The sequence below is a fragment of the Papio anubis genome, chromosome 2 (assembly GCF_008728515.1).
Source record: "Papio anubis isolate 15944 chromosome 2, Panubis1.0, whole genome shotgun sequence".
NCBI classification, from domain to species: Eukaryota; Metazoa; Chordata; class Mammalia; order Primates; family Cercopithecidae; genus Papio; species Papio anubis.
In genome coordinates, this window is record NC_044977.1 from 42,579,845 (window position 1) to 42,606,220 (window position 26,376).

At 37.7% G+C, this 26,376-nt stretch overlaps 1 protein-coding gene across 3 annotated transcripts in view; it reads left to right on the plus strand.

Annotated features, from left to right (window-relative positions):
- The window catches only part of SLC49A4 (solute carrier family 49 member 4), an 84,706-nt gene that overhangs the window by 19,648 nt on the left and 38,682 nt on the right, over positions 1-26,376 (plus strand). For all 3 annotated transcript variants that reach the window (XR_002520297.2, XM_021934121.2, XM_021934123.2), the window contains exons 3-4: positions 12,052-12,317; positions 18,560-18,689. Coding sequence is in view for 2 of the 3 variants with exons in the window: in XM_021934121.2 (XP_021789813.1) it covers positions 12,052-12,317; positions 18,560-18,689 (396 nt within the window). In the remaining variant the exon portion in view is untranslated. The remainder of the gene's footprint in view (positions 1-12,051; positions 12,318-18,559; positions 18,690-26,376) is intronic.

Below are 26,376 nucleotides of genomic sequence, written 5' to 3' on the forward strand. Positions count from 1 at the left end.
TCAGCTGTCATTGGTGTTAGTATATTGTACGTGTGGCCCAAGACAGTTCTTCTTCTTCCAGTGTGGCCCAGGGAATCTGAAAGATTGGACACCCCTGGTCCAAACGATAGTGGACTATTCAAGGGAAGTAGGCAGCTTTGTTTTGAAAGGTCTTCCAGGACCTAAGTCCCTTCTCTGTTGTTGCTCCAGCATCTCCTAGGGTGATATTATTGTCTGTATCTGGCTGTCATTCCAGCCCACAGGAGGGGAAGTGGGATATCCAAGGCAGGTGACCACATCTTCTTTTTTTTTTTTTGAGACAGAGTCTCACTCTGTCACCCAAGCTGGAGTGCAGTGGCGTGATCTTGGCTCACTGCAACTTCCACTTCCCCGGTTCAAGCAATTCTCCTGCCTCAGCCTCCTAAGTAACTAGGATTACAGGCACCTGCCACTACGCCCTGCTAATTTTTATATTTTTAGTAGAGATGGCATTGCATTATGTTGGCCAGGCTTGTCTTGAACTCCTGGCCTCAAGTAATCTGCCTGCCTCAGCCTCTCAAAGTACTGGGATTACAGATGTGGGCCCCACGCCCAGCCTGTTTTTGTCATTTCTAGCCATATCTCATTGGTTGCAGACTTAAAACTTGGCCACGTGGATCTGGAAGAGAGATTGGAAAAGCAGCTCAGCAGCAGTGAATGTAGTTAAACTCAAGGATGCTATACCAAAACAAAGAAAGGGAGAATAAATAGGCGGAAACAGTTAGGAGTCTCTGCTGTCAGATGCCTCCATATGTCCATGCACTCCCCTCTTCCATGCAGAGAACACATTCATCCTTCCTCAATGGAGAAGACTCGAAGTCCTGTCCAATTAGTGTATCCAGCTCAGAATCCAGAATCTCTGGGCTCTATCAGATCTTTGTGGCTCTCTGAGAGTAATGTCTTTGATTATTGTTTGTGGCTTTTGGCTTTGTCCTCTGGAAGGCTCTTTTTTGTCCATTATCCCCAGTGACCACACCTGAAGTGGTTGTTGGACATTTCACCTTCTGCTTGATGCTGATTTGGGAACCTGAAGATTACTTTAGGGATCAAGCAGTCTTAAACCTTGGTAGAAGTGTTTTGTAGTATCTTGGCAATACGCTTCCCTCATATGCTTAGTAGTCTTTTGGTCTATTTACATCAGGTAGGTTCCATGAACTGTAGCCATGCCAAAATATTTCTCCTTCTGCTAATGGTTCTTATACCTGTTGAATCTCCTCTTTCCTTTACCAACTTGGGTACCCATCGCAGATTTTCTCAATTTAGTGGTAGCCTTACCTGATGCCATCTGAAAAAAGTAGGCCTGGGAAGAAACATAACACCCTTAACCTAATTTTTGCTGCTAGACTGGCTCCGAAGCACATTTTATTTCCTGCCGTTTGGATTCAGAAGCAACCTGAGGCTTCAAATTTCTGGATTCTCATTAAATTTATATTGCAGGCCTCGGGCAGAGAAACTGTCTTAGCAGAGCTCTTGTCCGTTCCATCTCTGCTTGCAAACCAGCTAATTCTTTATATCTCTCTTGTGCCATCCTAAACTCAGTAAGGGGCAGGAAACACAGAGTAATGTTCTGATTTTTTTCCAGCCAATCCCAGGTCATCACAAGCAGTGGTATTGCTGCTGCCACAGGTCACCTGCCTTTTCTGCCTATAGCCTGACCACTAAGTCAGTGCCAATATCTTGTGCCTTTGTGAATGCAGCACCCCAATTCTTGAGCTAATTTCTCAATTGGAGGACAAGTTAAGTTGCTGTAATGAAGAGATATCAAAATAGCGTGGCTCAAAGAAGACGGTATTTCTTTCTTATTTAATAGTCCAGAGTAAGCAGGTGGGCCAGGGCAGGTAGCAGTTCTGATCTACAAGGTCGTCTAGGGACCTGGGTCCCCTCTGTCTTGCTACCTTCTCCCCGGGTAGATGACCTTGACAGTATAGTAAACAGCCAGTTCATCAGCACAGTAGTCACATTGCACCCCACAGGAAGAAGCAGAGTACAGGAAAGCAGTTGTCTTCATTCTTCATGGAGGTGACCTTGAGGTCTTCCTGCTCTAGTCTCATTGGCCTGAACTTAGTAATAACAAGGCCCCAGCTAGCTGTGAGGGGCACTTTTACTACTGCAAAAACTTAAGGTCCTCTGTAACTAGAAGGAAAACAGAATGACACTGGGGTAATAGTTAATCATCTCTGCCACAAGCAAATTGGCTACCTATTTGGAAGGAAAAGACCATTTTGTATCCTCGTGTCATATGATGTATCAAAATAAATTCAAATAAATGAAATGGTTACATATTTAGCTGAGAAACAATATATGGGGCTATTTATTTGATCTCCACATGGGAAAGATATTTTTTTCGAACATGAAAATAAAGGAAAATCATAAAGAGAAAGGCTGATAGATGCGAGGAAGAAGAAGTCGGAGGAACGTTTCCTTGCCTTTTCCAGCAACTGCAGTTGCTGCTTTTGAAAACAGAGCAAGGGGGCCTTAAGCCAACAAATGCAGGCGGCCACTACAAACTGGAAAAGGCAGGGAAACAGATTCTCTTCCAGAGCCTTTCGAAAGGAGCCCAGCCCTGCGAACACCTTGATTTTAGCCCTGGAGTCCCATGTTGGACTTCTGATTTATAGAACTGTAAGATGATGCATTTGTATCATTTTAACCACTAAGTTTGTGGTAATTTGTTATAACAGGAATAGGAAACTAATCACCAAGTTTTACGTGTGTGTGTGTGTGTGTGAGAGTGTGTGTGTGTGTTTGTGTGTATGTGTGTGTGTATGTGTATTATTTATTTTTTGTTTGTTTGTTTGTTTGTTTGAGACAGGGTCTCATTCTGTTGCCCAGGCAATTGTGGCTCACTGCAGCCTTGATCTCCTGGGCTCAAGCAGTCCTCCTACCTGAGCTTCACAAGTACCTGAAACTATAGGCATGTGCCACCATACTCAGCTAATTTTTTTATTTTTTGTGAAGACAGGGTTTCACTATATTGCCCAGGCTGAGCTCAAACGATCCACCTGCCCTGGCTTCCCAAAGTGCTGGGATTACAGGTGTGCACCACCTTGCCCAGTGTGCTTGTATTTTTAAATAATGATACTCTATGCTGATGAAGCGGACACCGTCAGCTACTACTGATGGGAATGTAAATTACTACTAACCCTCCTGAAAAACAGTTTGCGAGTATATTTCCTAAGATCTAGAGTGTTCATACATTTTAACTTACCCTAAAGAAATAATTTGGAAAGTAGCTAATATTCACATACAAAGATTTTCACGCCAGCTTTATTAGTATTCACAAATAAGTTGTTGGAAACAACTATCCAACATTAGGAAAATGGTTAAATGAGATTTTATATATCTGTATAATACAATATCACAAACCATTAACAGTTATTATAAAGAATAATGAAATGAGAAAACGCTTGATAGACTATAAAATGATTCAGTGCATAAGCTGTATATTCAGTATGATATCTGTGGTTACCTATGTATGATTAAGTATTGATTGATCGAGAGCATGAGAGAGATGCATTAGGGAAAAAACTGAAAGAAGAAAAGACTGGAAAATCAAAATATTAGTAGTGGTTGTCTGACTTGGGGTATTCAGTTTATAGATGATTTTTTTTCTTCTTTATGCATTTCTTTTCAAAATTTTCTACTATGAATGTGTATTAATATATACTTTTAAACAAAAAGGCAAAATAAAAGTTATGTGACAAGAAACAAGGAATGAAACAAAATGAGGGGAAGTAGACCTCTCTCAGACCAGTACTAAGGCCATTTTTCCCCTTTGCATTGCTGAGAGATTGTTGTATATGATCTTAATAAAAATATTGTGAGAGAAACTGGGCTTGGTGGCTCACACTTGTAATCTCAGCACTTTGGAAGGTTGAGGTGGGCAGATTGCTTGAGGCCAGGAGTTCAAGAGCAGCTGGCTAACATGGTGAAACCCCATCTGTACTAAAAATACAAAAATTAGTCGGGTGTGGTGGCATGTGCCTGTAGTCCCAGCTACTCAGGAGGTGAGGCAGGAGAATAATCTGAACGCAGGAGACAGAGGTTGCAGTGAGCTGAAATCACACCACTGCACTCCAGCTGGGCAACAGAGTGAGTGAGATTCCATCTCACAAAAAAAAAAAACCTTGTGAGAGGCCAGCCTCGGTGGCTAATGCCTGTAATCCTAGCACTTTGGGAGGCCAAAGCAGGAGGATCACTTGAGGCCAGGAGGACTGGCCTGGGTAACATAGCAAGACCCTGTCTTTACAAAAAATTTAAAAATTAGTCAGGTGTGGTAGTACGTGCCTTTCATCCCAGCTACTTGAGAGGCTGAAGTGGGAGGATCACTTGAGCCTGGAGGTCGAGGCTGCAGTGAGCTGCCTTCACACCACTGCAGTCCAGCCTGGGAGACAGAGCAAGACCCTGCCTAAAAAAAAAAAAAAAAATCCTGTGAGACAGAAAGTATCTTTGGAGAAATTGAAACAGAAAGAGAATGTGATTTTCTAAAGATTATATGGTTAATTAATTTAGCTAAGACTAGAAGCTAAGCCCCGTGATAGCTAATCTAATATTATTTTCACTGTGTTTTTAATGTATTTTCTATAGCTGGTATTTGATAAGATATTAAAAGCTTCTTTAGGGCCAAGACTGTAATACTCATCTTCATATTCCCTTTAGTGCCTAGCTGCAGGTGCCTTGACCATAGCAGATACTCAGTAGGTATTTTTAATTGAATCATTATTGACCAAAATTAGTAAAGGATACAAAAATAAAATAGATTTTTATGGAAGAAAACAGGCTGTGATACCAAAGTTTTTGGAAGGCTCATTACTTTTCCACCACCACGTCTATTTCTCTTTTCCTATCTTCCTTTTTCCTGTAGGTAATTCATAACATTTCAAACCCTTTTTATTGCCCACCTTTTCTTGGGCTAAGTAAAGGAAAACTATTTCCAGCACTTTTGCCATTTTCAACATCAAAAAAATCCTATAAACATGACTTTTTTTTAAAGACTTTTTTTTTTTAAAGAATATGACCTAAGAGTTTATTTTGATATGGCATAATTAGGAATTGGGAGAAAGTTTCTGAACTATTGACATATTGAGTTTTGGAGGTATTTTTATGTATTCTAAATTACTTCATATTAAAAATATATAGAATTTAAATTCTGAATACTGGAATAGCACTGAGGAAGTGTCTGCCAGATTTCTAAAAAGCCAACTTTAATGTTAGCATCAATGTTAGTCATAATAAACTAGAGGTTTATAAAGTAGGTTTATGAACAGAATAAAAATATTCTGTACTGTGTGCCTTTGGATTTAAGAACATTGGATTTTCTTAACAATCAGTAATTTTTTTTTTATTAACAGAGAACCTTCAGAATGGGATCATGTGAGAGAGCAGAGATTTGTGGACTGATGAAATTAGCTATAATTTTGATTTCTAGTTCTGGCTGAGCCACTAGCTAGTTGTATGACTGGAGCTCTCCCCCCCCCCCCCCCCCCCCCCCCCCCCCCCCCCCCCTCCGCCATACTTTTTAGAGAAAGGAAAGTTATAAAATTAGAAATGTGATTTTACATGTGTTATTAACTTTCTGGAAGGGGTTGGGTTATAAACTCTAAAGATTTTAGTTCTAAAACATCACATTATTTAAGTAGAGATAATTTAGGAATCGTAGGTATTTCTTCCAGGATATCAGAAAGCAAAAGGTTAGGATACCAGAGTATTAAATGCAAGCTACAATGTCAAGTACATTAGAGGACCTGGACTGTAGATCCTCAGTTTGCACTTCAGCTATTGGCATTTGTGTGAAAAGCTACAGTCAGTTGAATAATATGAAAAGAAATGCAGCTGTGCACCAGCGCTGTCCCACGCGCCCCTGCAGGCGTTGTCCTCTGTGGGCAGGAGCACTAATTGAGGGCAGTGGGACTCTGCAGCGCACCCGGAGCTGAGCCTAGCTGGGTCTTCTCCTAGTCCTGCCACAGGCTAGCAGTCTCGGCAGTGCTGATGCTAGTGGGCAGCCCCAGGTCTCCCTCCCTCGTCTCCACCATCCCTGCTCTGCCAATGCAGGAGAAGTTCCCCTCTGATATGGTTTAACTGTGCCCCCACCCAAATCTCATCTTGACCTGTAGTTCCTATAATCCCTATGTGTTGTGGGAGAGACTTGGTGGGAGGTAATTGAATCCTGGGGGTGGTTACCCCCATGCTGCTGTTCTTGTGATAGTGAGTGAGTCTCGTGAGATCTGATGATTTTATAAAGGGCAGTTCTCCTGCACACACTGTCTCGCTTGCCGCCATATAAGACATGCCTTTATTCCTCCTTCGCTTTCCACCATGATTCTGAGGCCTCCCAGCCATGTGGATCTCTGAGTCCATTAAACCTGTTTTTCTTTATAAATTACCCAGTCTCCGGTATATCTTTATCAGCAGCATAAGAATGGACTAATACACTCTCCCTCATCTACTTTTCCATCTGGCTTGTGGGGATAGGATGAGCCAGGCTCCAGAAGAAGACAGAGGCTAGGTAAGGAGAAAAGGGAAAAGGAAAAAGACTTCAGAGAGGAGGGAAGAAAAGGGAGTTGGGGGCCGTGGGTTGGGAGGTGGATGGAGAAACGGGAGAGAGTTAAGGAGTCAGTATGAGGAGACTGGGCTATAGGAGGAGGCAACACATCTGCCTCCTGACAGATCTCTCCCAGCTTCTCCTGCAGAGGTGCAAGAGAAATGCAGTCCATTAACTGTGAGGATGCACCTGCTTTCTTCAGATGTGGAGTTTCAGGTAAGGAAGCCAGAGTCAGAGCCCGTAAACTAACAAGTCCATTTCCGGACAACTGCCTTTCTGCTCCAGAGCTTATCGCCCAGAAGACGAAGCTGCCTCTTCATACTCCTAACTTCTGCCCACCCTTCCCAAGTCCACTGTGCTTGAGACAGTCATGTCACGTTGGCCTTGCTTTTAAAACACCCTAAAGCATCTTTCTTTTTAAAGCTTTATTTTGAGAATATTTCTTAGTCATCTTTTTTTTTGTTATTACTGAATTTAAACTTGTTAAAATGTATCAACAGAACTGATCTGACGTGTGCATTTGGATAACTTTGTGTGGTTTTGGAAACGCAGTTTAGTTGTGTGTTTCAGTGACTGCATGTCCCTGTGCTGAGCTCAGTCTGTGAGTTCCCGAGAGCATCCACACTGCCTTAGTGCTATGGGAGTGAGGCCTGTGGGGACTGCAGCCATGATCCTGACCTACAAGGACCTTAACTATTACATGGTAAAACAAAACTGAGGCATGTAATGATGACATAAACAATTAATATTAAACTGTGTGGTTGACTTCACTGTACTGAAGATTGTGAATCACTCCTCTTTTGTTTTTCTTTGTCATTTTTAATAGTCAGCCCAGATCAATAGGTATTAGTTTCTGAAAGCCAGCTTCTTTCGTAAGTGCTTAGAAAGCACTAGGATAATCGTGAGTTGCATTTTATCTTTTAATATGTGAAAGTGTTGAGACTTTTTAGTTCAGACTGTTCATTTAAGCTGGATGTTTTTTCTTTTGAGTTCACTTTGCTAAGCTTATATACCTAATTTTTATTCCTACATCTGTTTCTTCTAGAAATAGTCTAAATCTAGATTTCTGTTTCCTCATGAGTCTGACTTCCATGCTGAACACTCCGCTGAAACTGCTTCTCCTCAGACTGCAAATGACCTCCTCTTTGCTGAATCCAGTGGTTACATTTTAGTTATTAGAAACGATCTTTCTTTTGATGTGATGTTGTTGACCACTTACTCTTATGTTCTTGGAATTCATCTCTCCTTAGTTGCTGTGATACCAGTCTTTCCTCTTTTACTTTTTTTCTGCCTTATAATGGCTCCTTCTCAATCGTCTTGCTCGACTCCCATTCCTCTATTTTTAAAATATTGTTATTCTCCAGTGTTTGTTCCCCAACCAAATCCACCTCCAACTTGTATTTCTCAGCTCAGACTGCTTTTCTTAGCTTCCAGCCTATAATAGCCACATATTGGATGTTTGTACAGAGTTGTGGGTGCCCTCCTCACCAGTGTCCACCCCCTCGCCTGGCCGTATCTATTATATTACCTTGACGGTTCGCCAGACCATCCGTCCTCCACCTCCCCACTGTGTTGCCAGTACCACTTTAAACCATGCCATAGAGTCCCTGTCCTGGACTTCATGCCTGAGGGTGTCCCATTCTGGCTTTCAGCCTTGCCCTTCCATGTGGGGCTAAGGATTTCATAGGGCCAAGGGGATGTGCACACCCTGGCCTCCACCCTCTAATCTTAAGCACTAGCTACACAAGACCCCAAAAACAGTCCTTACAACAAGCCTCTTTCCCAGGCCTGCTCTTCCAAGAGTAGGCTGCATCCCTGCTGTGTACTTCCTAGGCCTAAGGGATAGCTAAGGGGCAGCTATTTGGAGGGGGTAGATGGAGCTTAGATGGAGTTTGGACCTTCAGCTCCACATGTATATATGCAAAGCCCTGATATATAGACCAGGGCCAGAGGTCAGAAGAGAAGAAGGACATGCAGAGACCTCTGTCTGTATTCTTGTCATAGGCAACATAAGCATAGGAGCAGGCCAAACCATTGCCTTCTTTTTCTTTATATTCCTGCTACAGTGCTGGTAAGTGACACTTCACCTGCTTTTTAGGGATTCTTAAGGGCAAGGGCTTTAGCTTTTTAATTTTACATTCTCATTTGCCTATCACAGTGCCTACCCAACACATGGTGACTACTCAGTATATGTTTGTTGACTTCAGTAATAAATGCATAGTTAACATTTTATAATTATATTATTTCCTTTATTATCATTTTAAAGAGGTTATGGTAATGTTCATGTGATTTTATGATGTCTTAGGGTCAGTATTTTTCCAGAAAAAAATGTATCTCTAATTTTGCATTCCTATTAAATGGAAAAATTAGACTTAATATATAAAGCAGAATTTTATTTTTAAATATCTTTTTATGAATTTATTTCATAAAATGGGGTTTGTTAATGGTAGGTGGTAGAAAATAGTGTCAGGCAAACATGAAAATCTTGATACTACAGATTACTGTAACATCACAGTCCCCAGTACAACAGTGCTTATGACCAGTTATAACACATTAGAAGCTGCTGAACCCTGAGGGGTGCTAGGATAGAAGTGTCAGAAGGAGCAGGACTGAGTTCTGGAAAACTACAAAGTGCTGGGAGGAGTGGGACTGGGTTTCCCTTCCAGGTTTCTCATGAATTCAGAGGCTAACTAGTTCTCCTACTGAGCTTGTTTATGAAGAGTGGTGTATGATGACTTTTAATGCAAAAGCATGTAATTATCTAAAATTGGAGTAACTTTACAACACCACATAAGCTTGTTTTAATTCCTGAGATGATTTTTAACTATAACCTATATGCCCTAGATTGGCCTCCCAAGTTCAAGGACCTTTAAATCAAGAACCCATCTGAAGTGTCCCTGGTGCTATTCCTTCTTTGGATACTATTTTAACACATACTGTGTCTTAGTGAGAAATGTTCTGGTCTAAGAGTCGAGTAAACCGGACTTGGATGGCCCTTACATTATCTGAAACTCACACATTCTCTGACTCTTAGGTTTGCTGCTTGGATATAGTCTATTTGTGATTCCACTGAGAAGTATCAAAGAGTTCAGCCATGGGAATAATTTGAGTTTTATTCCTTAACTATGAGGAGCTTCTCTCTCTTTCTTTCTTTTTCTTTCTTTCTTTCTTTCTTTCTTTCTTTTTCTTTCTTTCTTTCTTTCTTTCTTTTTCTTTCTTTCTTTCTTTTTCTTTCTTTCCCTTTTCCTTCTTTTCTTTCTTTTCGTTTTTTCCCTTCCTTCCTTTCTCTTTTCTTTCTTTCTTTCCCTTCTCTCCCTCCCTTCCTCCTTTCCTTCTCCCCTTCCCTTCCTCCCTCCCTCCCTTTCTTCCTTCCTTTCCTCTCCTCTCCTCTCCTTTCCTTTCCTTTTTTTCTCTTTTTTTTCTTTTTTCTTTTTTTTTTTTTGAGACAAAGTCTCGCTCTGTTGCCCAGGCTGTAGTGCAGTGGCACAATCTTGGCTTAGTGCGACCTCTGCCTCCCAGGCTCAAGCGATTCTCATGCCTCAGCCTCCTGAATAGCTGGGATTACAGGCATGCGTCACCACGCCCAGCTAATTTGTGTATTTTTAGAGGAGGTGGGGTTTTGTCATGTTGGCCAGGCTGGTCTTGAACTCCTGGCCTCAAGTGATCCACCCACCTCGGCCTCCCAAAATGCTAGGGTTACAGGCATAAGCCACTGTACCCAGCCAGGAGTCCTGCTTTCTTATCAGTCTTTTTGTTTGTTTGTTTTTTATTTATTTCTTCCATGTTCTTGTTCTACCCTTAACATTTTTAGACATAGTAAAGTTTACTCATTCCAAGCCTTCTTCTAGTTGACATGAGTCTAATACCTCATAAAAAGTATCAAGTATCAAAGCAGTTACTTTATGAACCGTCACACATTGTCTCTTTGTTGTGCCATCACAGGTAATGATTAAAACCACTTAATGATGTTATTGCTGGAACATTTCTATAATAAAACTGCTGTGGGACAGCTTGGGTTCCACTGGCTTTTGGAGGAAGTAAACAGTTTAAATTGTTTCTGTCATCTAGAAAATAATTCCCCTTACACAGGGAGATTTTTAAACTCAATTTTAAATTGAGTTTTTTAAATTTAGTAATATCAATGACACTTGGAGCTATGTTGCCTTCATGTAATTTTTCCAACATTGTGAAGCTATGGGCAGCCCTAATTCACATATTTCACTTCCCACTCTTGTGTTTCTACATTAGGACACTTCCTCTCCCCATGTGCTTATTTTTCTCTTCTGCGTTCAGAAAACTTTTTTTTCTCTAACTGGCTTAAGATGGCAGTTAAAAAAAAGAGGATTTGAGACAAACATAGTGCTTAGAAAGCAAAACAAGCGGAAGAAAAAGATGAGTTCATATCATGAAAATGTCACATGTACTGTCCCTTCCCTTTCCTCTACCTCCAGGGCAAGAGAGGTTGACATGTCTCCCTTTCTTGCCTGTGCTTTCTTTGGACTTCTGGCCTCTTTTCTACTTCAAGGCAGCTCTTAAATGTGAACGTGTATATTGGGGGTGGGGGAGCAATGGGAGAAAAGAGTTGGTCAACAAGGAACAGGAATGCTAAGTAGAATATTGGGAAAAGGTCAGCAAGAGAACAAATGGAATGGAAAAAAGGAAACTACTTTTCATTAATCCTTACAATTTAAGTCAGAATCAGAGTGTGAGAACTGGAAGGGACTTAGTGATCCTGTCATTACAGTACCCTAACCTAACAGATGCTCCGTAAATGCATATTCAACTTAAACTGATCTCCTCATTTCACGAGGAAGAAATGGAACCCCACAAAGTTAGGTATTGTTCAGGGCTAGCTCTGAGCTCAGCTGGAACCCAGGTCCTCCAGTTCCTCAATGACCTTTTCTATTAGAAGATACTTCAATGACTCTTTCATTTTTTGTATTTCCACCATTTGGCAAAGAGTGGGTATGAAATGTTGAGCTCAACTGTAAGGCTGGTGGCACTTAGTAGGTCTGTTAATGAGTGGCAGTCTAGTAGAAGGAGTATGGATTTTGGAATCAGACCTGGATCTAAATTTCAGCTCTGCCTGTCAGCACTTGGGCAAGTTTCTTAATCTTTCTGAACCTAGGATTTTTCATCTCAGTAAATGGGGATCATAATAGCTACCACTTAGTGTTGTTATAACAACTAAATGAAGCAAGGTTCTAAGTACTTACAAGAAGTACTTAGTTTGATGTGTGGCACAAATCATAGGTGACAGTAAATATTTGTGAAATGAATAAATAGTAACTATTACTATGTTTGATCTCCCTCATAGGGAGTCAGCATACCTTTTTTAGAAGGTAAATCAACATGTCTTTTAGGCATGTCATATTCTTTACAGATATGTATACTTATTGACATAGTTAAAAACTGCTGTTTGGCTCATTTCTTTTTGTCTTAGAAAATGCCTGTTTCAAATACCTCACAGCCTTTTAATTTTTAAATTCCAGATTAATTCATGGAGGACAGATGTTAAATGGATTGGCAGGTCCAACTGTAATGAATGCAGCACCATTTCTCTCCACGACGTGGTTTTCTGCAGATGAAAGGGCCACAGCCACAGCTATTGCATCAATGCTCAGTTATCTTGGGGGAGCATGTGCATTTTTAGTTGGACCACTTGTTGTTCCAGCTCCCAATGGGACATCACCTCTTCTCGCTGCAGAGAGCAGCAGGGCACATATTAAAGATCGCATAGAGGCTGTGTTATATGCAGGTAATTTGAAGTTTATTTTCTTCTTATTATACTTTGTCTTTTATCTCAATCATCTTCACTCTACGTTTTGTATACCAGACACCTTCATATGAAATACTTGAGAGGACTAATATGTAAACTTACATACACTGTGCATTCCTTATCATATGATATAGAGATGCTTAATTAAAACTTAGCACTCTTCCTGGGAAGTTAAATTTTAAATTTATTATTGCCACATGGAGGGGTATTTCTTAATTTAGTCTTTTTATCTATTTGCAGTTAAGCACTGTATAACACATTTTCTGTGTCCTCTGTAGATATCAGGATAGAAAACGTCGTGATTGACAATAACCATTTGTTAAACATCTATCTGTTGGTAGATGTTAAGCCCATTTTCTCCCTTGTAGTTTCTCCATTATTGGCCATGTTCTGTAACCTTATTTACCTTGATCATCTACAGTTTATCCTCATTTCCTACTCTCTGTATGTTTAGTCTGTTATTCAGGGATGCTGACCTTTCTAAAATATTCTCTTTGAATTATTTTATTTCTAGAGTCGAGCCCTGGTCCACTCTTATAGTATAATCTCCTACAGATTTTCATAGATATAGCCCCTCTCTCCATATGCCTGTTTATTATTTCCTCTGCATTCAGAAAACTTTTTGTAGGTGTTTACTATATGCCAAGCACTGTGCTAAGCACTAGGAATTGGTAAGGTCAACAATGAGACAATTATAATACAAATAAAGATATTCAGAGGTTGGGAGACCTAACTTACCTGGGTTTGTAGGGAAGTTGAGGGGGAGGATACGCTTCAACAAGAATGTAATAATTAAAGTTAAGAATTTTGTAGGAGTTCACCAAGTGTTTGAGTGGTTAGTGTATTCCATACAGAGGGAACAGTAACTGCAAAGGCAGGGAAGGTATGAGAGAGCTCAATATGTCTAGGGAACTGCAAGTAATTGAGTATGGCTGGAGTGGTATAAATGTTTGTGTTTGGGTATAGGTAACAAGTGGCAGAAAATGAGACTGGAATGATAAGGGACCCAATTATACTGAACCTTGTTTTAACTTCTTTGTTCACTTATCAATTTCACAAACATGTTTTGAACGCCTATGTATCTGTCACTATGTGAGTCACTGAGATAGGCATGGTTCCTGGTGTAACAGAACTTACAGTGTCCTGAATGATACAGACAGGTCAACAGTTACAAAATAGAACAGTGAGTATTATAAACCAAAGGCCTACAATTGCTCTGAGAGCTCGGAAAGGAGCACCTAACCCAGATTTTGGAGGTGAAGTAGAGCTTCCTGGAGATGCAGCATCTAAATCAGAGTCTGAGGAATGAGAGAATGATGGTTAAATACAGTAGGCAGGAAGATTACACTATAGAGAAGAAACTTAAAGGAGAAGCCCCGTGAAGGGAGACACCCTGGTACGTTCAAGCCCAGAGTGGCTTAGATCTGGTGAGAGCAGTAGTAGGTGAAGCTAGAGAGGAAAGCAAGCCCCACGCAAACCTTCTAAGCAGGGCTGAAGGGTTTGAGGTTCACCATATTGTAGGCAAAGGCCACACTCTGAAGAATTGTACATCAGAGAGTTATTTGATGACATTTATATTTCAAAATATGGTTTAGAGGGATTAAAACTGAAAGCAGCAGTATATAAAGCATTTCACCTCCTTTACACAACTTATTCCTTTTAAAGAAAAAATAAAAATAATAAAAATGTAAAAATGAGTAAATAAAACTGAACGCAGGTGAAACATAAGTTTTAAACTTCATTTTGGTCATGTTATTCTTTTTATTGAAAATCTAAGCAGTTATTGTATTTTTTACATGATGTTAACCACTGTTAAGCATGTGTCAGTGGAGTGCATGCAGCTCATGGTTCCCATGCAGTCAAGCAGAAGCCCCTGCTCAAAGTTTCCCAGTTACTTCTTCATTGCTTTCATGTTTGCCAATCTGCCTTTCTGAAATACTGTCCCTTGACTTAATTCTATTCAAAATACTGTGCTAGGATTGTCATTTTAAAAAGTTAAAGATTCTTAAATTATTCCCGACAAAGGTAACATAAGAAAAGTAAACTAGAGATCCAGATCTCAGATGAGTATAAACAAAAAGTCCTGAATAAAATATGAGCAAACTGATTCCAGCAACATATATCATAAAACGGTTGATATACCATAACTAAATGGGATTTATTCCAGCAATGCAAGGTTGGTTTAACATTCAAAACTCAATTTATGTAATATATCAGCAGATAAAAGGGAAAAAAACATGATCACCTTAAAAGATGAAGAAAAAGCATTTGAAAAATCCAACACCCTTTCAATGAACTAGAAACAATCAATGAATTAGGAACTCTCTCAACCTAATAAAAAGCATCTATTAGAAACCCACAAGAGGCCTGGCATGGTGACTCATGCCTGTAATCCCAGCACTTTGGGAGGCCAAAAAGGGAGGATCACTTGAGGCCAGGAGTCTGAGACCAGCCTTCCCAATATAGCAAAACCCCATCTCTACTAAAAGTACAAAACAAATAGTCGGACATGATGGCACATGCCTGTAATCCCAGTTACTCGGGAGGCTGAGGCACGAGAATCGTTTGAGCCTGGGAGACAGAGGTTGTAATGTGAGCCAAGATCACACCACTGCACTCCAGCCTGGGTGACAGAGTGAGACTCTGTCTCAAAAAACAAACAAAAAACCTGCAGGTAACATCACATTTCACTTCTAGGGTTATGAACAAGACAAGGATGTCCATTTTTCCATGCCTTTTTAAAACTGTGCTGGAGGTTCTAGGCAGTATCACTGAACAAGAAAAGCAAAAGATACCCAGATTGTAAAGGAAGTAGTAAAGAATGTCTCTGTTGAAAAGGATGAGATCTTGAATATAGAAAATTCTCTGCAATTCACTAAAAACTATTAGATCTAAAAAAAGAGCTTAGCAAAGTTTTACGGTACAAGATTAATATGTAAAAATCAGTTGTATGTCTATATATTGGCAATGAACAATCTTAACATACAATTCAATTTGCAATATCATCAAAAAGAATATGTTTAGGAATAAAATTAACAAATGAAGTGTAGAACTTGTAATCTGAAGACTACCACTGTTGAAAGAAATTAAAGAAGACCTAAATAAATGGAAAGACATTCTATGTTCATGTTGGGAGGTTTAATATTGTGAAGATATCCCCAAATTTATTTGCAAATACAATACAATCCCTTTTAAAATCCCAGCTGCCTTTGTTGCCGAAATCGACAAGGCGATCCTGAAATTTACATGGAAATGCAAAGGACCAGCAATATCCAAAACAATCTTGAAAAGGAACAAAATTGGAGAACTCACACTTCTCAACTACAAAACTTACTACAAAGCTACAAGATAACATAGTACTGGCATAAGGATAGGCATATAAATCAGTAGAACAGAAATGAGATTCTAAAAAATAAGCCATTACATTTATGGTCAATTGATTTTTCAGAAGGGTCCTAAGATAATAAGGGAAAAAGTCTTTTCAGTAAATGGTACAGGAACAACTGAATATCCAAATTCAAAAGAATGAATTTGAACCACCTCGTTAACTCAAACCTGAATGTGAGAGCTAAAACTATAAAACTCTTAGAAGAAAACTAAAGAGTAAATCTTTATGACCTTGGATTAGGTGAAGCCTTTTTATAAGACATCCAAAGCACAAGTGACAAAGGAAAAAAGATAAGTTAGACTTCATCACAATTTAAAACTTTTGTGGTTCAAAGAACCCAGAAAGTGAAAAAGACAGTCCACAGAATGGGAGAAAATAGTTGCAAATCATATATCTGATAAGGGACTTATATCCAGATTATATAAAGCATTCTTACAACTCAACAACAGAAAGACAATGCCATTAAGAAGTGGGCAAAGGACTCAAACACATTTCTCCCAAGAAAATACACAAATGTCCATCGAGCACATGAAAAGATACTCAGTGTCATTAGTCATTAAGGAAATGCAAATTAAAACCATGATAAGATACCCTTCACACCAAATAGGATTGCTAGAATCAATAAAATGGAAAATAATAAAGTGTTGGCAAGAAAGTGGAGAAATTAGCACCCTCATACATTCCCATACATGAGAATCTAAAATGGTGTAGCCACTTTAGAAACAGTTTCACAGTTCCTCAAAATGTTAAACAAAGATTACCATACAATCCAGAAATTCCATTTCTAGATATGTATCCAAGTGAAATGGAAACATACACCCATGTAAAAATGTATACATGAGGGTTCATAGCAGCATTATTTGTAATAGCCAAAAAGTGGAGACAACCCAGATGTCTGTCTACTGATGAGTGGATGAATAAAATGTGGTATAGCTGTACAATGGAATATTATTTAACAATAAAAAATAGTAAAGCACTGATACTCCAACATGGATGACCCTTGAGAGCATTATGCAAAGTGAAAGAGGCCAGTCATAAAAGACCACATATTATATGATTCCATTTATAGGAAATGTCCATAATACTCAAATCTGTAGGGACTAAAAGTAGAGCAGAGGTTGCCTAGGGCTGGGAGATTGGGAGTAATGGGTACAGAGTTTCTTTTTGGGATGTTGAAAAAATCCTAAAATTGATTGTGGTTATGACTGTACAATTCTGCTAGTAAATGAAAAACCACTAGATTGTGCACTTTAAATGTGTGCATTGTATGTCATGTGAATTATATCTCAGTGAAGTTGTTTACAAAAATGCCAATAGAGGGTCAAAGAATATGAATAAGGCAATCACGGAAGACATACAAGTGGCCAATATGCATATTTTAGGTGCTTATTCAGTATTACTAATAATTAAAATAACTCTAAATTAGAACAGTTCATTAACTTCTTATTGCTCCTCAGATTGACAAAGAATAAACAAATTGAGAACACCAAAAAAAAAAAGAAAAGAAAAAGGAATCTGTTAACAATCTTCTGTTTAAAAAAATAGGAATCTTTAAACTTCTAACTGCATTAAACAGAATTATCTGTGGTTAATTGTCTTATAGGAATGTTGTCCTTTTTGCTAAGAATAGCCCTAGAATTAAAATGATCCAACTGAAAGGACCTCTAGAAATCCCTAAATTCAATCCCTTTATTGGCCTAGAAAGATTAAGGGATTTGTTCAAATTACAAGCTAATTAATGGCATAGACGGGTCTATATTCCAAGTTTCCTGACTTTTCTACTAGTGCTGTGCTTTTCTACAAAATTGGACACAGTTATCAAAAGCTGGAACTTCCAAGTGCCAGAATTATAGAGGGAAAGGTTGGGATGCTAGAACCTTCCCTTCTATAATGGGGACAAATTAAGATTGTTTGGGTGTTCATTTTACTTCTGATTTTTTAATACTCTACATTAGCTACTCTTGTGTTTAAATTCTATTCTCTGTCTCTTGGTTTCTTATTTTTGGATGCTTTCTTGTTCAGATTTCCCGTACAATCTGTAAATTGGGTCTGTCTTACACAGTGCATCAGACTATCCTATCATGAATCAAACAAACCTCCTATCCTGTTATTTCTTACCAGTTTTTTTTCTGAGTGCCATACTTATTAGACAATCATCCTAGACCTGTTTCACAATCTCTTTTATAGTAACGTATTGTTGGCTTTTAATATTTTCTCCATAAGGCAACATTTGTTTACTTCCTCAATCTTTTTATCTATGTGCCATAGCACCAGCATATGCGTCATTGTTAGTATAACCTCTAACCAATTACTTGCTGAATTTGTATCTTTATATATTCTTTTTTTTTTTTAAACTAGACTGAGCAATCTTGGCTAGATACTATATTTTGCTTATCTTTATGAGCCTCAGACTCAGTTGATGCTTAGTAAATATGTGTTAGATAAATGAATACCTGAGAGGCCGGGCATGGTGGCTTACACCTGTAATTCTAGCATTTTGGCAGGCTGAGGCAAGAGAATGGCTTGAACGACACTTGAGCTCAGGAGTTCGAGACCAGCCTGGACCACATGGTGAGACCCTATCTCTACAAACAATAAAAATAAAAATTAGCCTGGCATGGTGGCATGCATCTGTGGTTCCAGCTACTTGGGAGGCTGAGGCAGGAGGATCACTTGAGCCCAGGAGGGTCAAGTCTGTAGTGAGCCATGTTCATGCCACTGCATTCCAGCCTGGGTGAGAGAGTGAGACCCTGTTTGAAAAAACAAATAAATACTTGAAGTATTCAACTTTTTGTGTGGCCTGGTTAACATTTTACCTATCTTTTTCTTTCAGAATTTGGAGTTGTCTGCTTAATATTTTCTGCAACACTAGCTTATTTCCCACCCCGACCTCCTCTTCCTCCCAGTGTTGCTGCAGCTAGCCAGCGGTTGAGTTATCGGAGAAGCGTCTGTAGATTATTAAGGTAAATATACTGAGAGTCATTGGATGGCTTTGACTGACACCTTCAAGATAACTTCAGATTTTTAAAAAATAATTTAAGATAGTAATTTTTCAGCAACCTATTGATTAGGTAGTAATTGATAAAATACTAATTGAATATTTTAGATTTCCTACCAGAAATCTATCTTGAAAAATCACCAAAAACAAAAACCTCTATAATTTTTGCCTTCTCTGTATATCACCTATACTATTATTTGCTTAATGTTTTAAAAATCAAATATTTTATTTTTCTTAAATAACTTGATTTGTATTTGAAATTGTGTGATATAAAGAATCTATATCATACAATAGTGTCTGTGAAATTATGAATTCTATGTGTTATACTTTTCCTAATATGCACATTATTTTAATTTATTATATATTTGTTAAGGCATATTAAAATAAGCAGGCAATAGTCAATACAAAGTGAATAAAATAAATAATATTATTCTCATATCAACTGAAATCATTTTATGTACCAGCAGGAGGATCATACTTTAAGAAGCCTAATATATTATTTATTTTTATTGGTATAACTTAACTGTAGTTAGATTAAACTCTGCTCTTGAAGGCTCAAATGCCCAGTACTGAATTTAATTCTTGGGATATATAAAACACCACTATTGGTTATGATTTGCAATTGGACCACTATACTTTGTCATTTGAAATTTTTTCGTAGTTAGTTGTGAGGAGTTTTTAATTGATTCTTCCAACAACTCTCTCTTAATTGGTTCTTTCTTTTCTTGGGTTCCTCTCCCCAAATGGTAAGTTTCTTGTGGTAAAGAAGTAGTATCTATGACTTTATATCTGCTGCAGTAATACTGTCCAATAGGAATAAAATGCAAGCCACATAAGGAATCTTACATTTTCTGGTAGTTTTCAATAAATTTTTAAAAGTCAAAATCATATCAAGCATCTTCTCTGACCACAGTGGAATAAAACTAGAAATCAACTCCAAAAGGAACCCTCAAAACTGTACAAACACACGAAAATTAAACAATCTGCTCCTGAAAGATTTTGGGGTTAACAATGAAATCAAGGTGGAAATTAAATTCTTTTGACATGAACCATAATAGTGATATAAGTTATTAAAACCTCTGGCATACAGCAAAAGCAGCACTAAGAGGAAAGTTTATAGCACTAAATGCCTACATTGAAAAGTCTGAAAGATTACAAATTGACAACCTAATGTCACACCTCAAGAAACTAGGGAAACAGTAACAAACCAAAACCACAGGTAGCAGAAAAAAAGAAAAAACAAAGATCAGAGCAGAACTAAGTGAAATTGAAACAAAAAATACAAAAGATCAGTAAAACAAAAAGTTGGCTATTTGAAAAGATAAACCAAATTGATAGCCCATTAGCTAGATTAACCAAGAAAAGAAGATTCAGATAAGCTCAATTAAAAATGAAAATGGAGACGTTTCAGCCAACGCCACAGAAATACAGAGGATCATTCGAGACTACTATGAACACCTCTATGGACACAAACTAGAAAATCTAGAGGAAATCGATGAATTTCTGGAAACATACAACCCTCCTAGATTAAATCAGGAAGAAATAGAAACCCTGAACAGACCAATAATGAGCCATGAGATTGATTCAGTAACTTAAAAATTGCCAACGAACACATATACACCATGGAATATTATGCCGCCATAAAAAAGGATGAGTTCGTGTCCTTTGTAGGGACATGGGTGCAGCTGGAAACCATTCTCAGCAAACTTTCGCAAGAACAGAAAACCAAACACCGCATGTTCTCACTCATAGGTGGGAATTGAACAATGAGATCACTTGGACATGGGAAGGGGAACATCACACACCGGGGCCTATTATGGGGAGGGGGAAGAGGGTAGGGATGGCATCAGGAGTTATAACTGATGTAAATGACGAGTTGATGGGTGCTGATGAGTTGATGGGTGCAGCACACCAACATGGCACATGTATACATATGTAGCAAACCTGCACGTTGTGCACATGTACCCTAGAACTTAAAGTATAATAAAAAATAATAATAAATAAAAATAAATAAAATCAAGCAATTAAAAATAATAAAATATTAATTTGAAAAAAAAAATTGCCAACCAAGAAAAGGCCATGGTCAGATTGGCCAGATGGATTCACAGTTGAATTCTACCAGACTTTCAAAGAAGAATTGATACCAATCCTACTGAAACTATTCCAAAAGATTGAGAAAGCAGGAATCCTCCCTAACTCATTTTGTGAAGCCATCACCCTGATACCAAAACCAGATTGAGAAAGAGGGACTCCTCCCTAACTCATTCTATGAAGCCAGTGTCACCCTGATACCAAAACTGGAAAAAGACATAACAAAAAAGAAAACTACAGGCCAGTAGCCTTGATGATCATAGATACAAAAATCCTTAATAAAATACTAGCTAACTGAATCCAACAGCACATCAGGAAGACAATACACCATGATCAAGTGGGTTTCATACCAGAAATTATTTAAAATAAGCATGTCAAATGTGATATATCACATAAACAGAATTAACAACAAAAACAATATGATCATCTTAATAGATGGAGAAAAAGCATTCAATAGCATCTCTTTATGATAAAAACCCTCAACAAACTAGGCATAGAAGGGACATACTTCAAAATAAAAGCCATACATGACAAACCCACTGCCAACATCTTACTGAATGGGAAAACTTGAAAATATTTCCCCTGAGAACTGGAACAAGACAAGGATACCCACATTCACCACTTCAGTTTGAAATCACTGGAAGTCCTAGCCAGAACAGTCAGGCAACTGAAAGAAATAAAAGGCATCCAAATTGGAAAAAGGGGAAGTCAAACTATCACTGTTTGCCAATGATAAGATCATATACCTAGAAAACCCTAAAGACTCTTCCAAAAGACTCCTAGATTTGATAAATGAAATCAGTAAACTCTCAGGTTACAAAATCAGTGTACACAAATCAGTAGCACTGCTCTACACCAACAATGAGAAAGCCGAGAATCAAATGAATAACTCAATCCCCTTTACAATAGCTACAAAAAAATTAAAATACCTAGGAATATTCTTAACCAAGGAGGTGAAATATCTCTACAAGAACTATGAAACACTGCTGAAAGAAGTCATAGATGACACAAACAAGTGGAAACACATTCCACGCTCATAGATTGGAAGAATCAATATTGTGAAAATGACCATACTACCCAAAACAATCTACAGATTCAGTGCAGTTCCTGTCAAAATACCAACATCATTTTTCACAGAATTAGAAAAAAAAAATCCTAAAATTCATATGTAACCAAAAAAGAGTCCAAATAGCCAAAGCAATCCTAAGCAAAAGAAACAAATCTGGAGGCATCACATTCCCTGACTTCAAATTATACTGCAAGGTTATAGTTACTAAAACAGCATGGTACTGGTATGAAAGTAGTCAATGGAACAGTCCGATGGAACAGAATAGAGAATTCAGAAATGAGGCCAAATACATACAACCAACTAATCTTCAACAAAGCATACAAAAACATAAATTGGAGAAAGGACACCCTATTTAATAAATGGTTCTGGGCAAACTGGCAAGCCACAAGTAGAAGAATCAAACCGGATCCCTATCTCTCACCTTATACAAAAATCAACTCAAAATGGATCAAAGACTTAAATATAAGATCTGAAACCATAAAAGTTCTAGAAGATAATGTCAGAGAAATACTTCTGGACATTGGCCTAGGCAAAGAATTCATGACTAAGACCCCAAAAGCAAATGCAACAAAAACAAAAATAAATAAATGGGACCTAATTAAATGAAAAGTTTCTGTACAGCAAAAGAAATAAACATCAGAGTAAACAAACAGCCCACAGAATGGGCAAAAATATTTGCAAGCAAGCTCTGTATCTGACAGGAGACTAATATCTAGAATCTACGAGGAACTCAAATGGATCAGCAAGAAAAAAAAAAACTCATCAAAAAGTGGGCAAATGACATTACCAGAAGACATTTCTCAAAAGAAGACATACAAACAGCCCAAAAAAAAAAAAAAAAAAGGAAAAAATGCTCAGCATCACTAATCATCAGGGAAATGCACATTAAAACCACAATTAGATACCACCTTACCCCTGCAAGAATAGCCATTATTAAAAAGTCAAAAAACAATAGATGTTGACATGGATGTGGTGAAAAGGGAGTGCTTATACACTGCTGGTAGGAATGTAAGTTAGTACCACCTCTATGCAAAACAGTATGGAGATTCCTTAAAGAACTAAAAGGAGATCTACCATTCAACCCAGCAATCCCACTACTGGTGTCTACCCAAAGGAAAAGAAGTCTTTGTATGAAAAAGACACATGCACATGCACATACATGTTTGTAGCAGCACAGTTTGCAATTCCAAAGATATGGAACCAACCTAAGTACCCATCAACTAATGAGTGGGAAAAGAAAATGAGTATATATACACCATGGAATACTACTCAGCCATAAAAAAGAACAGAATAATGCTTTGTACATCAACTTGTAGGGAGCTGGAAGCCATGATTCTAAGTGAAGTAACTCAGGAATGGAAAATCAAACACTCTATGTTCTCACTTATAAGTGGGAGCTAAGCTATGAGTAGGCAAAGACAGAGTGGTATAGTGGACTTTGAAGACTCAGAATGGGGAGGATGGCAGTGAGTGAAGGATAACAAACTTCATATTGGGTACACTGTACACTACTCAGGTGGCAGGTGCACCAGAATCTCAGACTTCACCACTATCCAGTTCATCCGTGTAACCAAAATCATTTGTACCCCAAAAGCTGTTGAAATTCTAAAAAAATTGTTTTAATTCTTTGTATATTTGGGATAAAAATCTTTGAAAATTTTTAATAATCTTATTTTAAAAGGAAAAATAAGTAAAATTAATTAGAAATAAGTAAAATTAAGTAAAATTAGTTTTAGGAAATGAGTAAAATCAATTTTAGTAGCATATTATTTAACCAAGCATATCTAAAACATTATTTTAACATGTAATCAATATTAAAACTTATTAATGAAATATGTTACAGTCTTTTATTCATATAACATCTTTGATATCCAGTGGATATTTTGCACTTAAAGCACATGTCAATTTGGACATTAAATTTTTACTGGAAATACTTGATTTCCAGTGGAATTAAGTGGAATACTTTAGGTATCACTAAATTTACAGTTAAAAAAGTATTCATTGAACAATGTCTCTTGTATTGCACTGTTTATCCTAAGTTAAAAATAAATAATTACAGTTTCTGAAATTTTGAATCAACAGGTATTTGCTATCATTAAAAAGGATCTTACATTCTATAGGCCATTGTTTGGGGCTTAATTGCAGATCTAACACTTCTGTAGAATACTATTTTTATTATTTTCCCCATAATTTTGAACAAATTACCATAGCTAAAAACAATTCCTTTACCATCTCTTCATCTAAAATGCTTTTATTTTTGTACGAGGATCCAAACCATTTTATAGCTGGCCAAATTATAAGTTCCGATCTGTTAAAAATCATTTAAATGTTTGTCCGACATTTAATTCTGATTTCAGGCAACTAATTTTCTTAATTCTTTTTTGATCATTGAAAAGAAATGTCTATAAAATTGACCATGTGTTTGCTAAAATGTCTTTTAATATTATTCAGTTAATTATTCTAAACTTTTTTTCCACAGCAGACATTTTATTTTGCTCTGCTGCAGCAAATTGTAATTGCCATTCATTGTGAAGTTTGCAACATGCCTTCTTCTATTTTGGTCTCTTCTTTCTACAGGAAATATTCAAATACACAAATTACAATGTCACATGTCACATCAGTGTGTAGAAAAAAATAATTAGAACTGAATCCGTTCATTGACACCAAGATCAGTGATGGATTATAATACTAGAGACAACACCTGCCCCAGCATGCACACTATAATAATATCTTAGTGTTGCAGCTGTTCAAGGGAAATGTACTCCTACCAAACAGAGTTATGTTTAATGGAAAAGTACCTTTCACTGCTTCTGCTTCAAGTTTAGATTTAAATTAGTTAAAAAGAAATAAAATTAAAAACTCAGTTCTTTGGTTGCACCAGCCACATTTCAAATGCTATGTAATATTGTTTTTCAAACTTTGGTTTACAGCCAACTAATTCAGTGTTTTGACAGCTATTTTCTTTAAGCAAAATAGAATGGAATAAAATAGAATTGAAAATATTATTTCATCACATGAAATAAGGATACCTTCTTTTAGACTTTTGTTTCAGTGTATATGTTGCATATATATGGGTAGGTCACAAAGTAAAAATAAATTTCTTACTAAAAATAAAGTGAAAAGTTTTTGAAAATCACTTCTCTATAGTACATAGTACATTGCCTTTCACATAATAGGTTTAAAAAAAAGTTAGGTTGAATTGTGATTAGTGGCACACATTTGTAAGATGACAGTTTAAAATGGTCGCTTTTTCAATGGCAACAAAAGCCAAAATTGACAAATGGGATCTAATTAAACTAAAGAGCTTCTGAACAGCAAAAGAAACTACCATCAGAGTGAACAGGCAGCCTACAGAATGGGAGAAAATTTTTGCAATCTACTCATCTAACAAAGGGCTAATATCCAGAACCTACAAATAACTCAAACAAATTTACAAGAAAAAAACAACCGCATCAAAAAGTGGGCAAAGGATATGAACAGACACTTCTCAAAAGAAGACATTTATGCAGCCAACAGACACATGAAAAAATGCTCATCATCACTAGCCATCAGAGAAATGTTAATCAAAGCCACAATGAGATACCATCTCACACCAGGTAGAATGGCGATCATTAAAAAGTCAGGAAACAACAGGTGCTGGAGAGGATGTGGAGAAATAGGAACACTTTTACACTGTTGGTGGGACTGTAAACTAGTTCAACCATTGTAGAAAACAGTGTGGCGATTCCTCAAGGATCTAGAACTAGAAATACATTTGACCCAGCCATCCCATTACTGGGTATATACTCAAAGGATTATAAATCATGCTGCTATAAAGACACATGCACACGTATGTTTATTGCGGCACTATTCACAATAGCAAAGACTTGGAACCAACCCAAATGTCCATCAGTGACAGACTGGATTAAGAAAATGTGGCACATATACACCATGGAAAACTATGCAGCCATAAAAAAGGATGAGTTCATGTCCTTTGTAGGGACATGGATGCAGCTGGAAACCATCATTCTCAGCAAACTATCACAAGAACAGAAAACCAAACACTGCATGTTCTCACTCATAGGTGGGAATTGAACAATGAGAACACTTGGACACAGGAAGGGGAACATCACACACCGGGACCTGTTGTGGGATTGGGGGAGGAGGGAGGGATAGCATTACGAGATATACCTAATGTAAATGACGAATTAATGGGTACAGCACACCAACATGGCACATGTATACATACGTAACAAACCTGCACGTTGTGCACATGTACCCTAGAACTTAAAGTATAATAAAAATAAAAAATAAATAAGATGATCACTTTTTAAAAACAATGCCACTTAAATAAATTTTTTTCCCTGCAAACCTAGCTGCAGATGTTAGATAGCAATAGAGAAAGGTAGAGAGGTAGATTGGGGTCATATTATGACATACTAATAATTTTGGACTATTCTGTTGGAAATAATGAGTCACTGAAGCATTTTAAGCCAAGGCGTTATGTACAAGA